We start from the raw sequence: 15,113 nt of genomic DNA, 5'->3' as shown, positions 1-15,113 counted from the left end.
TTCCTCATAATCCTGGATTATCGGACCACCATTTTATTACGTTTGCAATCGCAACAAATAATCTGCTGAGACCTCAACCAAGGATCATCAAAAGTCGTGCTATAAATTCTCGGACAACCCAAAGATTCCTAGATGCCCTTCCAGACTCCCTCCGCCAACCCAAGGACGTCAGAGTACAAAAATCAGTTCACCACCTAACTGAGGAACTCAATTTAATCTTGCACAATACCCTAGATGCAGTCGCACCCCTAAAAACAAAAAACATTTGTCATAAGAAACTAGCTCCCTGGTATACAGAAAATACCCGAGCTCTGAAGCAAGCCTCCAGAAAATTGGAACGGAAATGGCACCACACCAAACTGGAAGTCTTCCAACTAGCTTGGAAAGCTAGTTGGAAGAGACAGTTGGAAAGACAGTACAGTGCAGTATCGAAGAGCCCTCACTGCTGCTCGATCATCCTATTTTTCCAACTTAATAGAGGAAAATTAGAACAATCCTAAATTTATTTTTGATAATGTCGCAAAGCTAACAAAAAAGCAGCATTCCCCAAGAGAGGATGGCTTTCACTTCAGCAGTGATAAATTCATGAACTTCTTTGAGGAAAAGATCATGATCATTAGAAGCAAATTATAGACTCCTCTTTAAATCTGCGTATTCCTCCAAAGCTCAGTTGTCCTGAGTCTGCACAACTCTGCCAGGACCTAGGATCAAGGGAGACACTCAAGTGTTTTAGTGCCATATCTCTTGACACAATGATGAAAATAATCATGGCCTCTAAACCTTCAAGCTGCATACTGGACCCTATTCCAACTAAACTACTGAAAGAGCTGCTTCCTGTGCTTGGCCATCCTATGTTGAACATAATAAACGGCTCTCTATCCACCGGATGTGTACCAAACTCACTAAAAGTGGCAGTAATAAAGCCTCTCTTGAAAAAGCCAAACCTTGACCCAGAAAATATAAAAAACTATCGGCCTATATCAAATCTCCCATTCTCCTCAAAAATTTTAGAAAAAGCTGTTGCGCAGCAACTCACTGCCTTCCTGAAGAATTTTTTTTTATACGAAACGCTTCAGTCTGGTTTTAGACCCCATCATAGCACTGAGACTGCACTTGTGAAGGTGGTAAATGACCTTTTAATGGCGTCAGACCGAGGCTCTGCATCTGTCCTCATGCTCCTAGACCTTGGTTCTGCTTTTGATACCGTCGATCACCACATTCTTTTGGAGAGATTGGAAACCCAAATTGGTCTACACAGACAAGTTCTGGCCTGGTTTAGATCTCATCTGTCGGAAAGATATCAGTTTATTTCTGTGGATGGTTTGTCCTCTGACAAATCAACTGTAAATTTCGGTGTTCCTCAAGGTTCTGTTTTAGGACCACTATTGTTTTCACTACATATTTTACCTCTTGGTGATGTCATTCGAAACATAATGTTAACTTTCACTGTTATGCGGATGACACACAGCTGTACATTTCGATGAAACATGGTGAAGCCCCAAAATTGCCCTTTCTGGAAGCCTGTGTTTCAGACATATGGAAGTGGATGGCTGCAAATGTTCTACTTTTAAACTCGGACAAAACAGAGATGCTTGTTCTAGGTCCCAAGAAACAAAGAAATCTTCTGTTGAATCTGACAATTAATCTTGATGGTTGTACAGTCGTCTCAAATATAACTGTGAAGGACCTCGGCGTTACTCTGGACCCTGATCTCTCTTTTGACGAACTGTTTCAAAGACAGCTTTTTTCCATCTATGTAACATTGCAAAAATCTGAAACTTTCTGTACAAAAATGATGCAGAAAAATGTATCCATGCTTTTGTCACTTCTAGGTTAGACTACTGCAATGCTCTACTTTCCGGCTACCCGGATAAAGCACTAAATAAACTTCAGTTAGTGCTAAACACGGCTGCTAGAATCTTGACTAGAACCAAAAAATGTGATCTTATTACTCCAGTGCTAGCCTCTCTACACTGGCTTCCTGTTAAGGCAAGGGCTGATTTCAAGGTTTTACTGCTAACCTACAAAGCATTACATGGGCTTGCTCCTACCTATCTTTACGATTTGGTCCTATCCATGTGAGAGACGCAGACTCGGTCTCGACCTTAAAGTCTTTATTGAAGACTCATCTCTTCAGTAGGTCCTATGATTGAGTGTAGTCTGGCCCAGGAGTGTGAAGGTGAACGGAAAGGCACTGGCGTAACGAACCGCCCTTGCTGTCTGTGCCTGGCCGGTTCCCCTCTCTCCACTGGGATTCTCTGCCTCAAACCCTATTACAGGGGCTGAGTCACTGGCTTACTGGTGCTCTTCCATGCCGTTCCTAGGAGGGGTGCGTCACTTGAGTGGGTTGAATCACTGACGGGATCATCCTGTCCGGGTTGGCGCCCCCCCTTGGGTTGTGCCATGGGGGAGATCTTCGTGGGCTATACTCAGCCTTGTCTCAGGATGGTAAATTGGTGGTTGAAGATATCCCTCTAGTGGTGTGGGGGCTGTTCTTTGGCAAAGTGGGTGAGGTTATAATATCCTGCCTGTTTGGCCCTGTCCGGGGGTATCGTCAGACAGGGCCACAGTGTCTCCCAACCCCTGCTGTCTCAGCCTCCAGTATTTATGCTGCAATAGTTTGTGTCGGGGGGCTGGCCTTCTAGGTAGAGGTCCTCTGTCCAGTGTCTGTGTTCTTTTGCCCATCTTAATCTTTTCTTTCTATTGTCCAGTCTGAGATATGGCTTTTCTTTGCATCTCTGCCTAGAAGGCCAGCCTCCCGGAGTTGCCTCTTCACTGTTGACGTTGAGACTGGTGTTTTGCAGGTACTATTTAATGAAGCTGCCAGTTGAGGACTTGTGAGGCGTCTGTTTCTCAAACTAGACACTAATGTACTTGTCCTCTTGCTCAGTTGTGCACCGGGGCCTCCCACTCCTCTTTCTATTCTGGTTAGAGACAGTTTGCGCTGTTCTGTGAAGGGAGTAGTACACTGCGTTGTACGAGATGTTCATGGAATAGCCTTCATTTCTCAGAACAAGAATAGACTGACGAGTTTCAGAAGAAAGTGCTTTGTTTCTGGCCATTTTGAGCCTGTAATCGAGCCCACAAATGCTGATGCTCCAGATACTCAACTAGTCTAAACAAGGCCAGTTTTATTGCTTCTTTAATCAGAACAACAGTTTTCAGCTGTACTAACAATTGCAAAAGGGTTTTCTAATGATCAATTAGCTAATCCAAGTTTATCATTTTAAAAGGCTAACACAACGTGCCATTGGATGGTTGCTGATAATGGGCCCCTGTACGCCTATGTAGATATTCCATTAAAAATCAACTGTTTCCAGCTACAATAGTCATTTACAACATTAACTATGTCTACACTGTATTTCTGATCAACTTGATGTTATTTTAATGGACAAAAAATGTGCTTTTCTTTCAAAAACAAGGACATTTCTAGGCCATAAACTTTTGAACGGTAGTGTAAATATCAAACCACTGTCAGAATACCTTAGTATTTCATAAGTTTAACTTGTAGCAAATATAGAATACATTCTGGAAAAAACGCTGATAACAGTGTACAAATTAATCTAATTAGCTACAGTTGAAACCGGTTGATAAATTATAGCGTACATCAGCTGACTAACTGGAGCTGGCTAGCAACTGCTACAGCATCAAATTGTATTTGACACATGCGCCGAACACAACAGGTGTAGGTAGCCTAGTGGTTAGAGCCAGTCAGGATGCTCTCGATGGTGCAGCTGTGGAACTTGTGGATCTGAGGACCCGAGGGGGAATAGGCTTTGTCGTGCCCTCTTTTTATTTTTATTGAACCTTTATTTAAGCAAGACAGTTAATCTACAGGATTGGTGGGTCCCCCTCGGGATGGTTGAGCTAACGTAGGCTAATGCGATTAGCATGAGGTTGTAAGTAATAAGAACATTTCCCAGGACATAGATATATCTGATATTGGCAGAAAGCTCAAATTATTGTTAATCTAACTGCACTGTCCAATTTACAGTAGCTATTACAGTGAAATAATACCATGTCATTGTTTGAGGAGAGTGTACAGTTATGAACTTGAAAAGTTATTAATAAACCAATTACACACATTTGGGCAGTCTTGATACAAAGTTTTGAACAGAAATGCAATGGTTTATTGGATCAGTCTAAAACTTTGCAAATACACTGCTGCCATCTAGTGGCCAAAATCTAAATTGTGCCTGTGCTCTTGCATTTCAAAGATGATGGTACAAAAAAAATGTTTTTTAAATGCATGTTTTTTTCTTTGTATTATCTTTTACCAGATCTAATGTGTTATATCACTCCTACATTTCCACAAACTTCAAAATGTTTCCTTTCAAATGGTATCAAGAATATGCATATCCTTGCTTCAGGTCCTGAGTTGCAGGCAATTAGATTTGGGTATGTCATTTTAGGCGAAATATGAAAAAAATGGTCCGATCCTTAAGAGGTTTTAGGAACAAATTCTTATTTACAATGACGGCCTACCCCGGCCAAACCTGGACGACACTGGGCCCATTGTGCGCTGCCCTATGGGACTCCCAATCCGGCTGAATGTGATACAGCCTGGATTTGAACCAGGGACTGTAGTGACGCCTCTCGCACAGATGCAGTGCCTTAGACCGGTGCGCCACTCGGGAGCCAGCTCTTCACAACTGGCTTGGTGTGTTTGGACCATAATAGTTCATTGGTGATGTGGACATCAATAAATTTGAAGCTCTCAACCTGCTCCACTACAGCCCCGTCGATGAGAATGGGTGCGTGTTCGGTCCTCCTTTTCCTGTAGTCCACAATCATCTCCTTTGGTCTTGGTCACGTTGAGGGAGAGGTTGTTGTTCTGGCACCACACGGCCAGGTCTCTGACCTCCTGCCTATATGCTGTCTCATCGTTGTCGGTGATCAGTCCAACCACTGTTGTGTCATCGGCAAACTTTGGCATTTGTTATGTTAGCTTGAAAGCTTGTGACTTGTACTCGTCGGGAATGTTCCATGTCAATTAGCTAGCTAGTTTCTAACATAACAGCTTCCTAGTTATCTGTAGCAATCCGATTATGTTGACAATTGTGTAGGTAGTGTCTTATTGACACGTTGAGAAGTAATTACCAACATTGTCAAAATCTATTTTGACTGCAGCTTTCTTTTTCGTTGGGACCAATGGCGAGCATCAATGGGTGTAACTTGACATCGAGAAAACGCCCCAAATTGCGTTCTGCAATTACACTCTTCTCGTTTAATGCCTTGTGCGTGTAATTCGTCTTCTTCGCCACAAGGTGGCTGGTGTGTAATAAATGGTGGCATTAGAACTCCCTTAAAACCCCGTATGTTATTGTTGTAGGCCAGCTAGCTACAGCGCTTCGTCGCCGGTAAAATTCTGCCGCACCGAGGGATTTTAATCCACTCTGATTCCCCTCAGTTAATACTCTGTTCGCTTGTTTACGAGACTTTGGTTTTATATATTTTACCATGATTAGAAAGTAGATAGTTAGGTCATTCGATCTGAATTTTAGAGTCATCACTTTGCCGGGACAGGAGCAGCTAACAAGTCAGCCAGCTAACTAGTTAGCTAGTCAATTTAGCTAATACATTTTTTTCCCATCAAGACGTCGATTGATACCACGGCTGTCATGGAAGACAAATCTTTTACGAAGGAATTAGATCAATGGATCGAACAACTAAACGAGTGTAAACAACTTACGGAGAATCAAGTCAGGAGTCTCTGTGAGAAGGTAACTTTAACTAAACCCAATTTGTTAGATTAGAGCTGAAATTATTGTTCGACGAGATTAGTTGGCTAGTTTGACGGTAGCTAACAATAGGTAGCTAACATAGCTAACTAACAGTAGCCAGATAGCTTCAAAGCATACTTGCTAACGGTTTAGCTAGCTAACTCTCGTTAGCATGAATTGGGCCTAACCATTCAGCTAGCCAAACTGAAGCCTACATGGAATGACTAAACTATCCAGATGATTAACACCAAGATGACTAACCACAGTTAACGTACTTATTCAGGACGCCCTTCAATCAATCTATTTATGGATGTGCAAGGCTAGCTATCTGTTAATGATCTAGCTAAATGTACATATTGTCGTTTTGTGTTTTCAGGCCAAGGAAATCCTTACCAAAGAATCAAATGTGCAGAAAGTGCGATGTCCGGTCACAGTTTGTGGGGATGTTCATGGGCAGTTCCATGACCTCATGGAACTCTTCAAGATTGGGGGGAAATCTCCTGACACGAACTACCTGTTCATGGGGGATTACGTGGATAGAGGCTACTACTCAGTGGAAACTGTCACTCTTCTCGTCACATTAAAGGTATGCTTTTCACAACTCACGTTACACAACTAGGTGCACCAGACACCTTTATGATGATAATTCACTGTTGCTCAAGTAGCTAAGACCTGTATATGATGACAGATTACTTTTGGTGAAATGTTACAGGTCCGGTACCAAGAACGAATCACAATTCTGCGAGGAAACCATGAAAGCAGGCAAATCACACAGGTGTATGGCTTCTATGACGAGTGCTTGAGGAAATATGGCAATGCCAACGTGTGGAAATCCTTCACAGACCTGTTTGACTATCTCCCACTAACTGCACTTGTAGATGAACAGGTATTTTTGGTTTGAGTTTCCCTATTAAATCTGTATTTGTACAGTTTCACCAACTCAATATTTGAATAGTCAATATTTAATAGATGTGAATATGTTCTATTTAAGTCCTCCACACTAATGGCTAATTTCTAATCCAAATGGTACTTTTATATTGCCAGATCTTCTGCCTACATGGAGGCCTCTCTCCTTCAATAGACACTCTTGATCACATACGGGCTCTGGACCGCTTGCAAGAGGTCCCACACGAGGTAGATATATTATGTTGCACAAAGGGCATAGGTGTCATTCTCAAAGTCTTTCATGGCGCGCCAACATTAACTGTGTTCCTTTTATTTCAGGGTCCAATGTGTGACCTTCTGTGGTCAGACCCAGATGACCGTGGTGGCTGGGGTATCTCCCCTAGAGGTGCTGGCTACACCTTTGGTCAAGACATCTCTGAAACCTTCAACCATGCCAACGGACTCACCCTTGTGTCCCGTGCCCACCAATTGGTTATGGAGGTACAATATATTTTGTTAATCTGCTTTTACATTTTCAATCAAAGTTGTGTAATAATCTGAGTAATTATTCACAATTTCCCCACCTTGGGAGAAAACACAGGAGTTCAGACTGCCAGCAAAAAAGCCCCATTTACATGTTGCTTATGAGTGCATTTCACACTACTTTGGGCTTATGATTGGTTTGTAAGGCTATGAATGTTTGTGAGCCTATGAATGTCCTGCTTAATGTTTGTGTCATCGCATATCAACTGCATTATACTTCAACCAGAAAGGTTATTTGGCTACTTTGCTAGCCTGTCAAGCTTTAGCATTCTAACTAACAGCGGCATTCAAAATAGGTATTTTGCAATGATCAACCAAATAATCTTAGCGACCATTCAATAAATAATCAAAGCTTTAAGCGTATGACAACCCAAAAAATTGTGTATATCTAGGCAAAATTGAATGTGCGCAGATGGCGAATGGCATTTGTGTTCCCACACCGTGGCCATTGTACTTGTTTATGACGTGAATAGCGACTTGAAGTATTTCTTTCTAATTGTTATTACCAGGGATGTTTGGAGACCTGCCACATCGTTAGGATTGTATATTATACAAGGGTGCAAACAATGCCTAACGACTGGTTCTTAATTGTTTTTCTTCAGGGATACAACTGGGGCCATGACAAAAATGTTGTCACCATTTTCAGTGCACCAAATTATTGCTATCGCTGTGGCAACCAGGCAGCCATCATGGAGCTGGATGATACACTCAAATATTCTTTGTAAGTATGAGGATTTCTAGTGACTTTCCTACTATTCAAATTGGGTAGATCAGACATCCAATGTTTGCACAGAAGTGTTGAGCAACAGAAAACAATCTGACCATATATTTATTTATTTTTTCTCAAACCCCTTCAGCCTACAGTTCGACCCGGCTCCTCGACGCGGAGAACCTCATGTGACTAGACGCACCCCTGACTACTTTCTGTAAATTTGAAGCCATCCTTGTTCAAGTACTGCACATCTAGATTTGAATATACTGTACAAGAGGGGTTTAATAAATGCATTCTACAGAAGATAATGGTATAGGAAACCTACAAAATAATAGCAAGAACCCCCTCTGCAGTTTAGAAAATGCTGTCATAATGCTGTGCTGATAAACATTTACAATACATGTTTAACATTAATTTTTTTTATACATGTTTTAAAGTGATTGAAATATGAAAGTACCAACATGGACCAAAATGTGCCATAAAATCTTAAGACATGTAAAACTTGCCTTTTTTTTCTTTCTTTTTTTACTTCAATATAATACTATTTGGCCAATGTTGCTACAGATTGTACGCAAGATGTGATAACCAAGTATTTTGTGGCCATTACAAGAAAGCCCCATACAAACCAGCCCATAGATATAACTAACGTGTTCTTGTTGACACTTTCTTCATTCATTTCAGGGTAAAAAAAAAAAAAGAACACTTAGTTTTGTTGGTTCTAAAAAATAAAAAGCCAACAAAGATTAAATCCATGTTTTGTACCACTCTGTGGTTTCTCACAATCTTAACTGCCGCATATCTAGCATTTCCAAGCACCTTTACAGGAACTAGTTGCTTCTAAAGTGTGACCAAAACAAAGCTCTACACACATGCAAGAGGCATCTCACTTGACACAACATGAATGTAAAATCTTTCTGAATTATCTAGTTTTTATAGAAGCAACTGGAAATTGACATTAAAGTCCTTTTTTTTTCACCTAATTGAGAACAAAGACAGTATCGCCAAGAACAGGTTAGTTAAAAATATGGGCTGGTTTGTGTGGGGCTTTCCTGTAATGGACACAATCTTTGGTTGTAGACCAGCTAATGTTATCTGTAGCTACTTAAACTGACTATGGTATGAAATGATTTTTTTGTTGCTAGATTGTAAATTTAGGTTCCTAAAAGTAATTTAGTCATTTAGCTTCTTAGGCCAAGTGGCATTCATAAAGATGACTTGCTCTGCTGAACATCTCAGCAACCTTATAATTTGAATAAAGATAATTAACATTTAACGGTCCTCTTATTGTCAGTTATCACTCGGGTCAGCTTTACAGTTTCAGTTAGTAATGAGGCTGGAATAAAGGTACTTGAGGGCTTTTTACATTAAGCCACACTGAGCTGGGGTAAGTTTTGCCAAATTATGAAAAGGACAATGAAATGAAAATATATCCTTTCACACTGAGGCTGAAACTTTGCTGACCTTATACTGTTTCCTGACTCAAGTTACCACACTGCTTTTTTGCTATACCCCTTTCTCCATTTATTGCAATCAAGGATTGTAGGAGTTGGCGTTGCTATATCCATGGTTATAAGTACCAATCAAGTGCCTCGCTGGCAAAAGTGGAAATAAAAAATCCACTAGCAGGAACTAGCAAGCCCTGAGCAAGGTTGTGGTAAAATGTCCTTTATCAAACTAGCCTTACGGCATTTTTCAAGGATGAGCATAAAAGCATTAAACGGGGAGGAGACCACTAAGACTGGCCATGTGAAGAAGTGCAGTTATAGTGGGGGGTTAACTGGTCAGGGCCACCCTAACTGGCACACCATGAATAGAGGGAAGTTGATGGCCAGCAATTTTGTAGCAGTGGTAATGGCCAAGCACGTTGCTCTGACGCTACTAAAAAAGTGGCCTCAGATCAGTCGTTGGATGGGGTGTTGTCCTCTTCGTTATGCCTCCCACTTTACAGACATCAAAATAGCTACAGGGATGGATGTGCAGGAGTCGGGGCTTTGGGTCATGGGGTCAGGAATCCTGGGTGCCTCACCGTATGGTCTGTTGGGCACCACAGCGGGGGTGGAGGTCAAGTATGGTGCAAGGGACCTTACCATTGAAGAGGCAGTGAAGTCGAAGGATTTTTATATCCAGGAGGAGGGAGGGTCTTATAGCCTCTGAAGACCATCCTTACTGGCACCAGGTCCAAGGGAAGATCCACATCACTGGAAGGCACACTTGCTTCTTCATTGTGTGGACCACCAAAGCCTCCATCCCCATCCAGCGTGACATCTGGCAGACTACAATAGTTTTCTAGGACCACATACTCCCAAAATTGGCACTGCAACAGTGAACATCTGTAAATATCTTGTGTTTTGGCACAATCCGTGTTTGTTCTTACCTTGATTTTATTCCAATCATTTTTTGTGTGGGGGGAGCACTGCATTAGCGTTCGTTGCGCCTCCTGTACCTGTTTTCAGGGAAGCCAGTGATCCAAAAATATTCCACAGTTCATACACACACACACTAGGCTCACAGAATAGGTTGTATTACATACAAGTTTTGCTCAAAGCAGCCAACTAATGTAATGTAGTTAACGTAAGTCCAATCACAAAGACTGGTCTGAGTGGTCTCAGTTTCATTCAGTAGTACAACACAATTCACATTGCATTTTATCATGGACACAGTGGGAATTTATATCCGTGATGTTTAAATTATTTCTTGTTCCCTTTGTTGTGTAGAGCTTCCTTTTCTGGTAAATGCAGGATGGGAGAGACATCACTTCCAGCAGATCTCCTTGCTGAGGGTGGCGTTCATCATGCACTGCTTCTCGTGGGGTGAGCCTAATGTTCTAAAATCAAATATTAGTCACATGCACCGAATACAACAGGTGAAATGCTTACTTACGAGCCCCTAACCAACAATGCAGTTTAAAAAAAATACGAATAAGAAATAACAGTAACAAGTAATTAAAGAGCAGCAGTAAAATAACAATAGCGAGACTATATACAGGGGGGTACCGGTACAGAGTGAATGTGCAGGGGCACCGGTTAGTCGAGGTAATATGTACATGTAAGTAGAGTTATTAAAGTGACTATGAATAGATAACAACAGAGCAACTGCAGATTAAAAGAGGGGGAGGTAATGCAAAGTCTGGGTAGCCATGTGATTAGATGTTCAGGAGTCTTATGGCCTGGGGGTAGAAGCTGTTTAGAAGCCTCTTGGACCTAGACTTGGCGCTCTGGTACCGCTTGCCGTGCGGTAGCAGAGAGAACAGTCTATGACTAGGGTGGCTGGAGTCAGACAATTTTTAGGTTCTTCCTCTGACACCGCCTGGTATAGAGGTCCTGGATGGCAGGAAGCTTGGCCCCAGTAATGTACTGGGCCGTACGCACTACCCTCTGTAGTGCCTTGCGGGCGGAGGCCGAGCAGTTGCCATACCAGGCAGTGATGCAAACAGTCAGGATGCTCTCGATGGTGTAGCTATAGAATCTTTTGAGGATCTGAGGACCCATGCCAAATCTTTTCAGTCTCCTGAGGGGGAATAGGTTTTGTCGTGCCCTCTTCACGACTGTCTTGGTGTGCTTGGACCATGTTAGTTTGTTGGTGATGTGGACAACAAGGAACTTGAAGCTCTCAACCTGCTCCACTACAGCCCCATCGATGAGAATGGGGGCGTGCTCGGTCCTCTTTTTCCTATAGTCCACCATCATCTCCTTTGGTCTTGGTCACGTTGAGGGAGAGGTTGTTGTCCTGGCACCACATGGCCAGGTCTCTGACCTCCTCCCTATAGGCTGTCTCATCGTTGTCGGTGATCAGGCCTACCACTGTTGTGTCATCGGCAAACTTAATGATGGTGTTGGAGTCGTGCCTGGCCGTGCAGTCATGAGTGAACAGGGAGTACAGGAGGGGACTGAGCACGCACCCCTGAGGGGCCCCTGTTTTAAGGATCAGCGTGGCGGATGTGTTGTTACCTACCCTTACCACCTGGGGGCGGCCCGTCAGGAAGTCCAGGATCCAGTTGCAGAGGGAGGTGTTTAGTCTCAGGGTCCTTAGCTTATTGATGAGCTTTGAGGGCACTATGGTGTTGAACTCTAAGCTGTAGTCAATGAATAGCATTCTCGCATAGGTGTTCCTTTTGTCCAGGTAGGAAAGGGCAGTGTGGAGTGCAATAGAGATTGCATCGTCTGTGGATCTGTTGGGGCGGTATGCAAATTGGAGTGGGTCTAGGGTTTCTGGGATAATGGTGTTGATGTGAGCCATGACCAGCCTTTCAAAGCACTTCATGGCTACAGATGTGAGTGCTACGGGTCGGTAGTAATTTAGGCAGGTTACCGTAGTGTTCTTGGGCACAGGGACTATGGTGGTCTGCTTAAAACATGTTGATATTACAGACTCGGACAGGGAGAGGTTGAAAATGTCAGTGAAGACACTTGCCAGTTTGTCAGCACATGCTCCCAGTACACGTCCTGGTAATCTGTCTGTGACTGTTGACCTGTTTAAAAGGTCTTACTCACAGCGGCTGCGGAGAACGTGATCACACAGTCTTCCGGAACAGCTGGTGCTCTCATGCATGTTTCAGTGTTATTTGCCTCGAAGCGAGCATAGCAGTAAGTTTATCTTGTCTGGTAGGCTTGTGTCACTGGGCAGCTCTCGGCTGTGCTTCCCTTTGTAGTCTGTAATGGTTTGAAAGCCCTGCCACATCCGACGAGCGTCAGAGCCGGTGTAGTACGATTCGATCTTAGTCCTGTATTGATGCTTTGCCTGTTTGATGGTTCATCGGAGGATATAGAGGGATATCTTATAAGCTTCCAGGCTAGAGTCCCGCTCCTTGAAGGCGACAGCTCTAGCCTTTAGCTCAGTGCGGATGTTGCCTGTAATCCATGGCTTCTGGTTGGGGTATGTACGTACGGTCACTGTGGGAACGATGTCGTCGATGCACTTATTGATGAAGCCAATGACTGGTGTACTCCTCAATGCCATCGGAGGAATCCCGGGAACATATTCCAGTCTGTGCTAGCAAAACAGTGCTGTAGCTTAGCATCTGCTTCATCTGACCACTTTTTTATTGATTGAGTCACTGGTGCTTCCTGCTTTAATTTTTGCTTGTAAGCAGGAAACAGGAGGATATAATTATGGTCAGATTTGCGAAATGGAGGGCGATGCAGAGCTTTGTACGCATCTCTGTGTGGAGTAAAGATGGTCCAGAGTTTTTCCTCTGGTTGCACATTTAACATGCTGATAGAAATTTGGTTAGACAGATTTAAGTTTCCCTGCATTAAAGTAAAATACAGATTAAAACTCTCTAGGTAGATAGTGTGGACTACAGCTTATCATGAGATACTCTACTTCAGGCGAGCAAAACCTTGAGACTTCCTTAGATATTGTGCACGAGCTGTTATTTATAAAAATACATAGTCTGCCGCCCCTTGTCTTACCAGACGCTGCTGTTCTATCCTGCTGATACAGCGTATAAACAGCCAGCTGTATGTTCATAATGTTGTCGTTCAGCCACGACTCTGTGAAGCATAAGATATTACAGTTTTGAATGTCCCGTTGGTAGTTTAGTCTTCCACGTAGGTCATCTATTTTATTTTCCAAAGATTGCCTTCCATTCTGCTAGCAAACGTGCAGTGGGGGTTTATTCGATCGCCTGCGAATTCTCAGAAGTCAGCCCGCGCTCCGGACCCTTTTTCTCCACCTTCTCTTCACGCAAATGACGGGGATCTGGGCCTGTTCCTGGGAAAGCAGCATGTCATTCACGTCGGACTCGTTAATGGAAAAAAAGGATTCTGACAGTTCGTGGTGAGTAATCGCAGTTCTGATGTCCAGAGGTTATTTCCGGTCATAAGACACGGTCTGCCATGTCTCCAGACCTGAAGATCTTAAACCTTGAATTGTGGTCAATGGCTTTGTCCGACACAGATTCTGGATACAGATCACTGCAGTATGTTATCACCACATTAGTTGCACAGTAGGTTTGCTTCTGCAGATCCATCGGACTTGGAGAAGCAACTTCTATGTCAGTACAGTCAATGACCATCCTGCAGTTTCTTCTGGACCCCTGAAAAGTCACAGGCAAGCACATTCTTCTCCCGACTTGGAGCAGTCTTTGTGATGTTAATGAAAGTGATGGTAACGTTGCTGACAGTGCTTGCACTACAATGGAATAGTTGAGCCAGATGCAAGTTGGTGTAGCTGTGACGCAACTTCATAAGCGCCATAAACACTTGATCCTCAAATGACAGCATCTCGACCCTCCACATGGCAAAGTAGACAACCCATTCCGTGTAACGTTCCAAGTATTCAACAACGATGTTGAACATGTCTTTGTCTGGAAGTCCTGTTTCCATCCTAAGTACTTTATCAGACAGCTGTGATGCTGAATACCTGTTGCAGGTATACAGCTGATTCTCCTGTGCTAATGTTTCCTCAAGATGCCTCAGTGAGAACATACTGCAACTGTGCAGACAGCAGCTTCCTACACTTCGTCTGCCATGGTGGATGAGTCTGGATCCTCCTCTTCCGCCGTGGTGGATGAGCTACCTTTTCTGGTAAATACAGGAACATTTGTCTTTCCCAACAGAAAATGGCAGCTGCAGACCCAAGTGTTTTCGGTTAGTGTCTAAAAGACACTTTTTTTAATTTTACTTTACTAGCTAGCTAGGTTGATTACTAAATGGTAACATATATTTAAATACCATAACCCACAGACTTGACTATAGTAACAGTAAAATAGACTGGGCTTTGGTCTATCTGCACATCTAAAATCCTACTATGTGGATGGGACATTTCTGCTGAGATGGAGTAATTATCTGGAATGCTCAACTAGATGATCAGGATAGTGTAGGTTGCTATTTGCTCGAAGAGGTGAAGAATTACGATGAGCTATACGACTGTACTTCGAATTCTCAAGAGGAAAGTTAAAACCCTCAGCCATGAGGCCACTGAGGAGAGCCAGCAGTGATAGGGGGATTGCCTGAAAGGGACTGATATGCAGGGATGTAACGTAAGGATTTTGGGCACTGGCCAACAGACCACGATTTCTACATTCTGGTCCCAAATCTGTGGCATGCAATGTTTATAAAGGCAAAAATTCACTGCTGTGTCAGGCTATTTTGGCACATTGTCTACTAGCCCAGTCTGAAAAGTACTTAGACTCGGGCTAACTTAATTTCCATCCCTGCTGACATGTATTACTGACTTCACAGGTCCTTTGATTAGTCATGTACAACAGATGAACTTGTGGTACAAACCATGTGTGTTTTGTATGGGAA

At 43.0% G+C, this 15,113-nt stretch overlaps 1 protein-coding gene across 1 annotated transcript; it reads left to right on the top strand.

Moving 5' to 3' along the window:
- Positions 1–5,197: 5,197 nt before the first annotated feature.
- On the top strand, positions 5,198–9,136 carry LOC120045080 (serine/threonine-protein phosphatase 2A catalytic subunit beta isoform-like). Its single transcript, XM_038989951.1, has 7 exons — positions 5,198–5,723; positions 6,100–6,309; positions 6,436–6,609; positions 6,768–6,857; positions 6,948–7,109; positions 7,754–7,872; positions 8,009–9,136. The coding sequence occupies exons 1-7, from the start codon at positions 5,622–5,624 to the stop codon at positions 8,079–8,081; spliced, it is 930 nt and encodes a 309-aa protein (XP_038845879.1). The 5' UTR covers positions 5,198–5,621; the 3' UTR covers positions 8,082–9,136.
- Positions 9,137–15,113: the final 5,977 nt, after the last annotated feature.

The sequence above is a fragment of the Salvelinus namaycush genome, chromosome 1 (genome assembly GCF_016432855.1).
Source record: "Salvelinus namaycush isolate Seneca chromosome 1, SaNama_1.0, whole genome shotgun sequence".
Classification (NCBI taxonomy): domain Eukaryota; kingdom Metazoa; phylum Chordata; class Actinopteri; order Salmoniformes; family Salmonidae; genus Salvelinus; species Salvelinus namaycush.
This window is presented reverse-complemented; position numbering and strand designations above follow the sequence as displayed.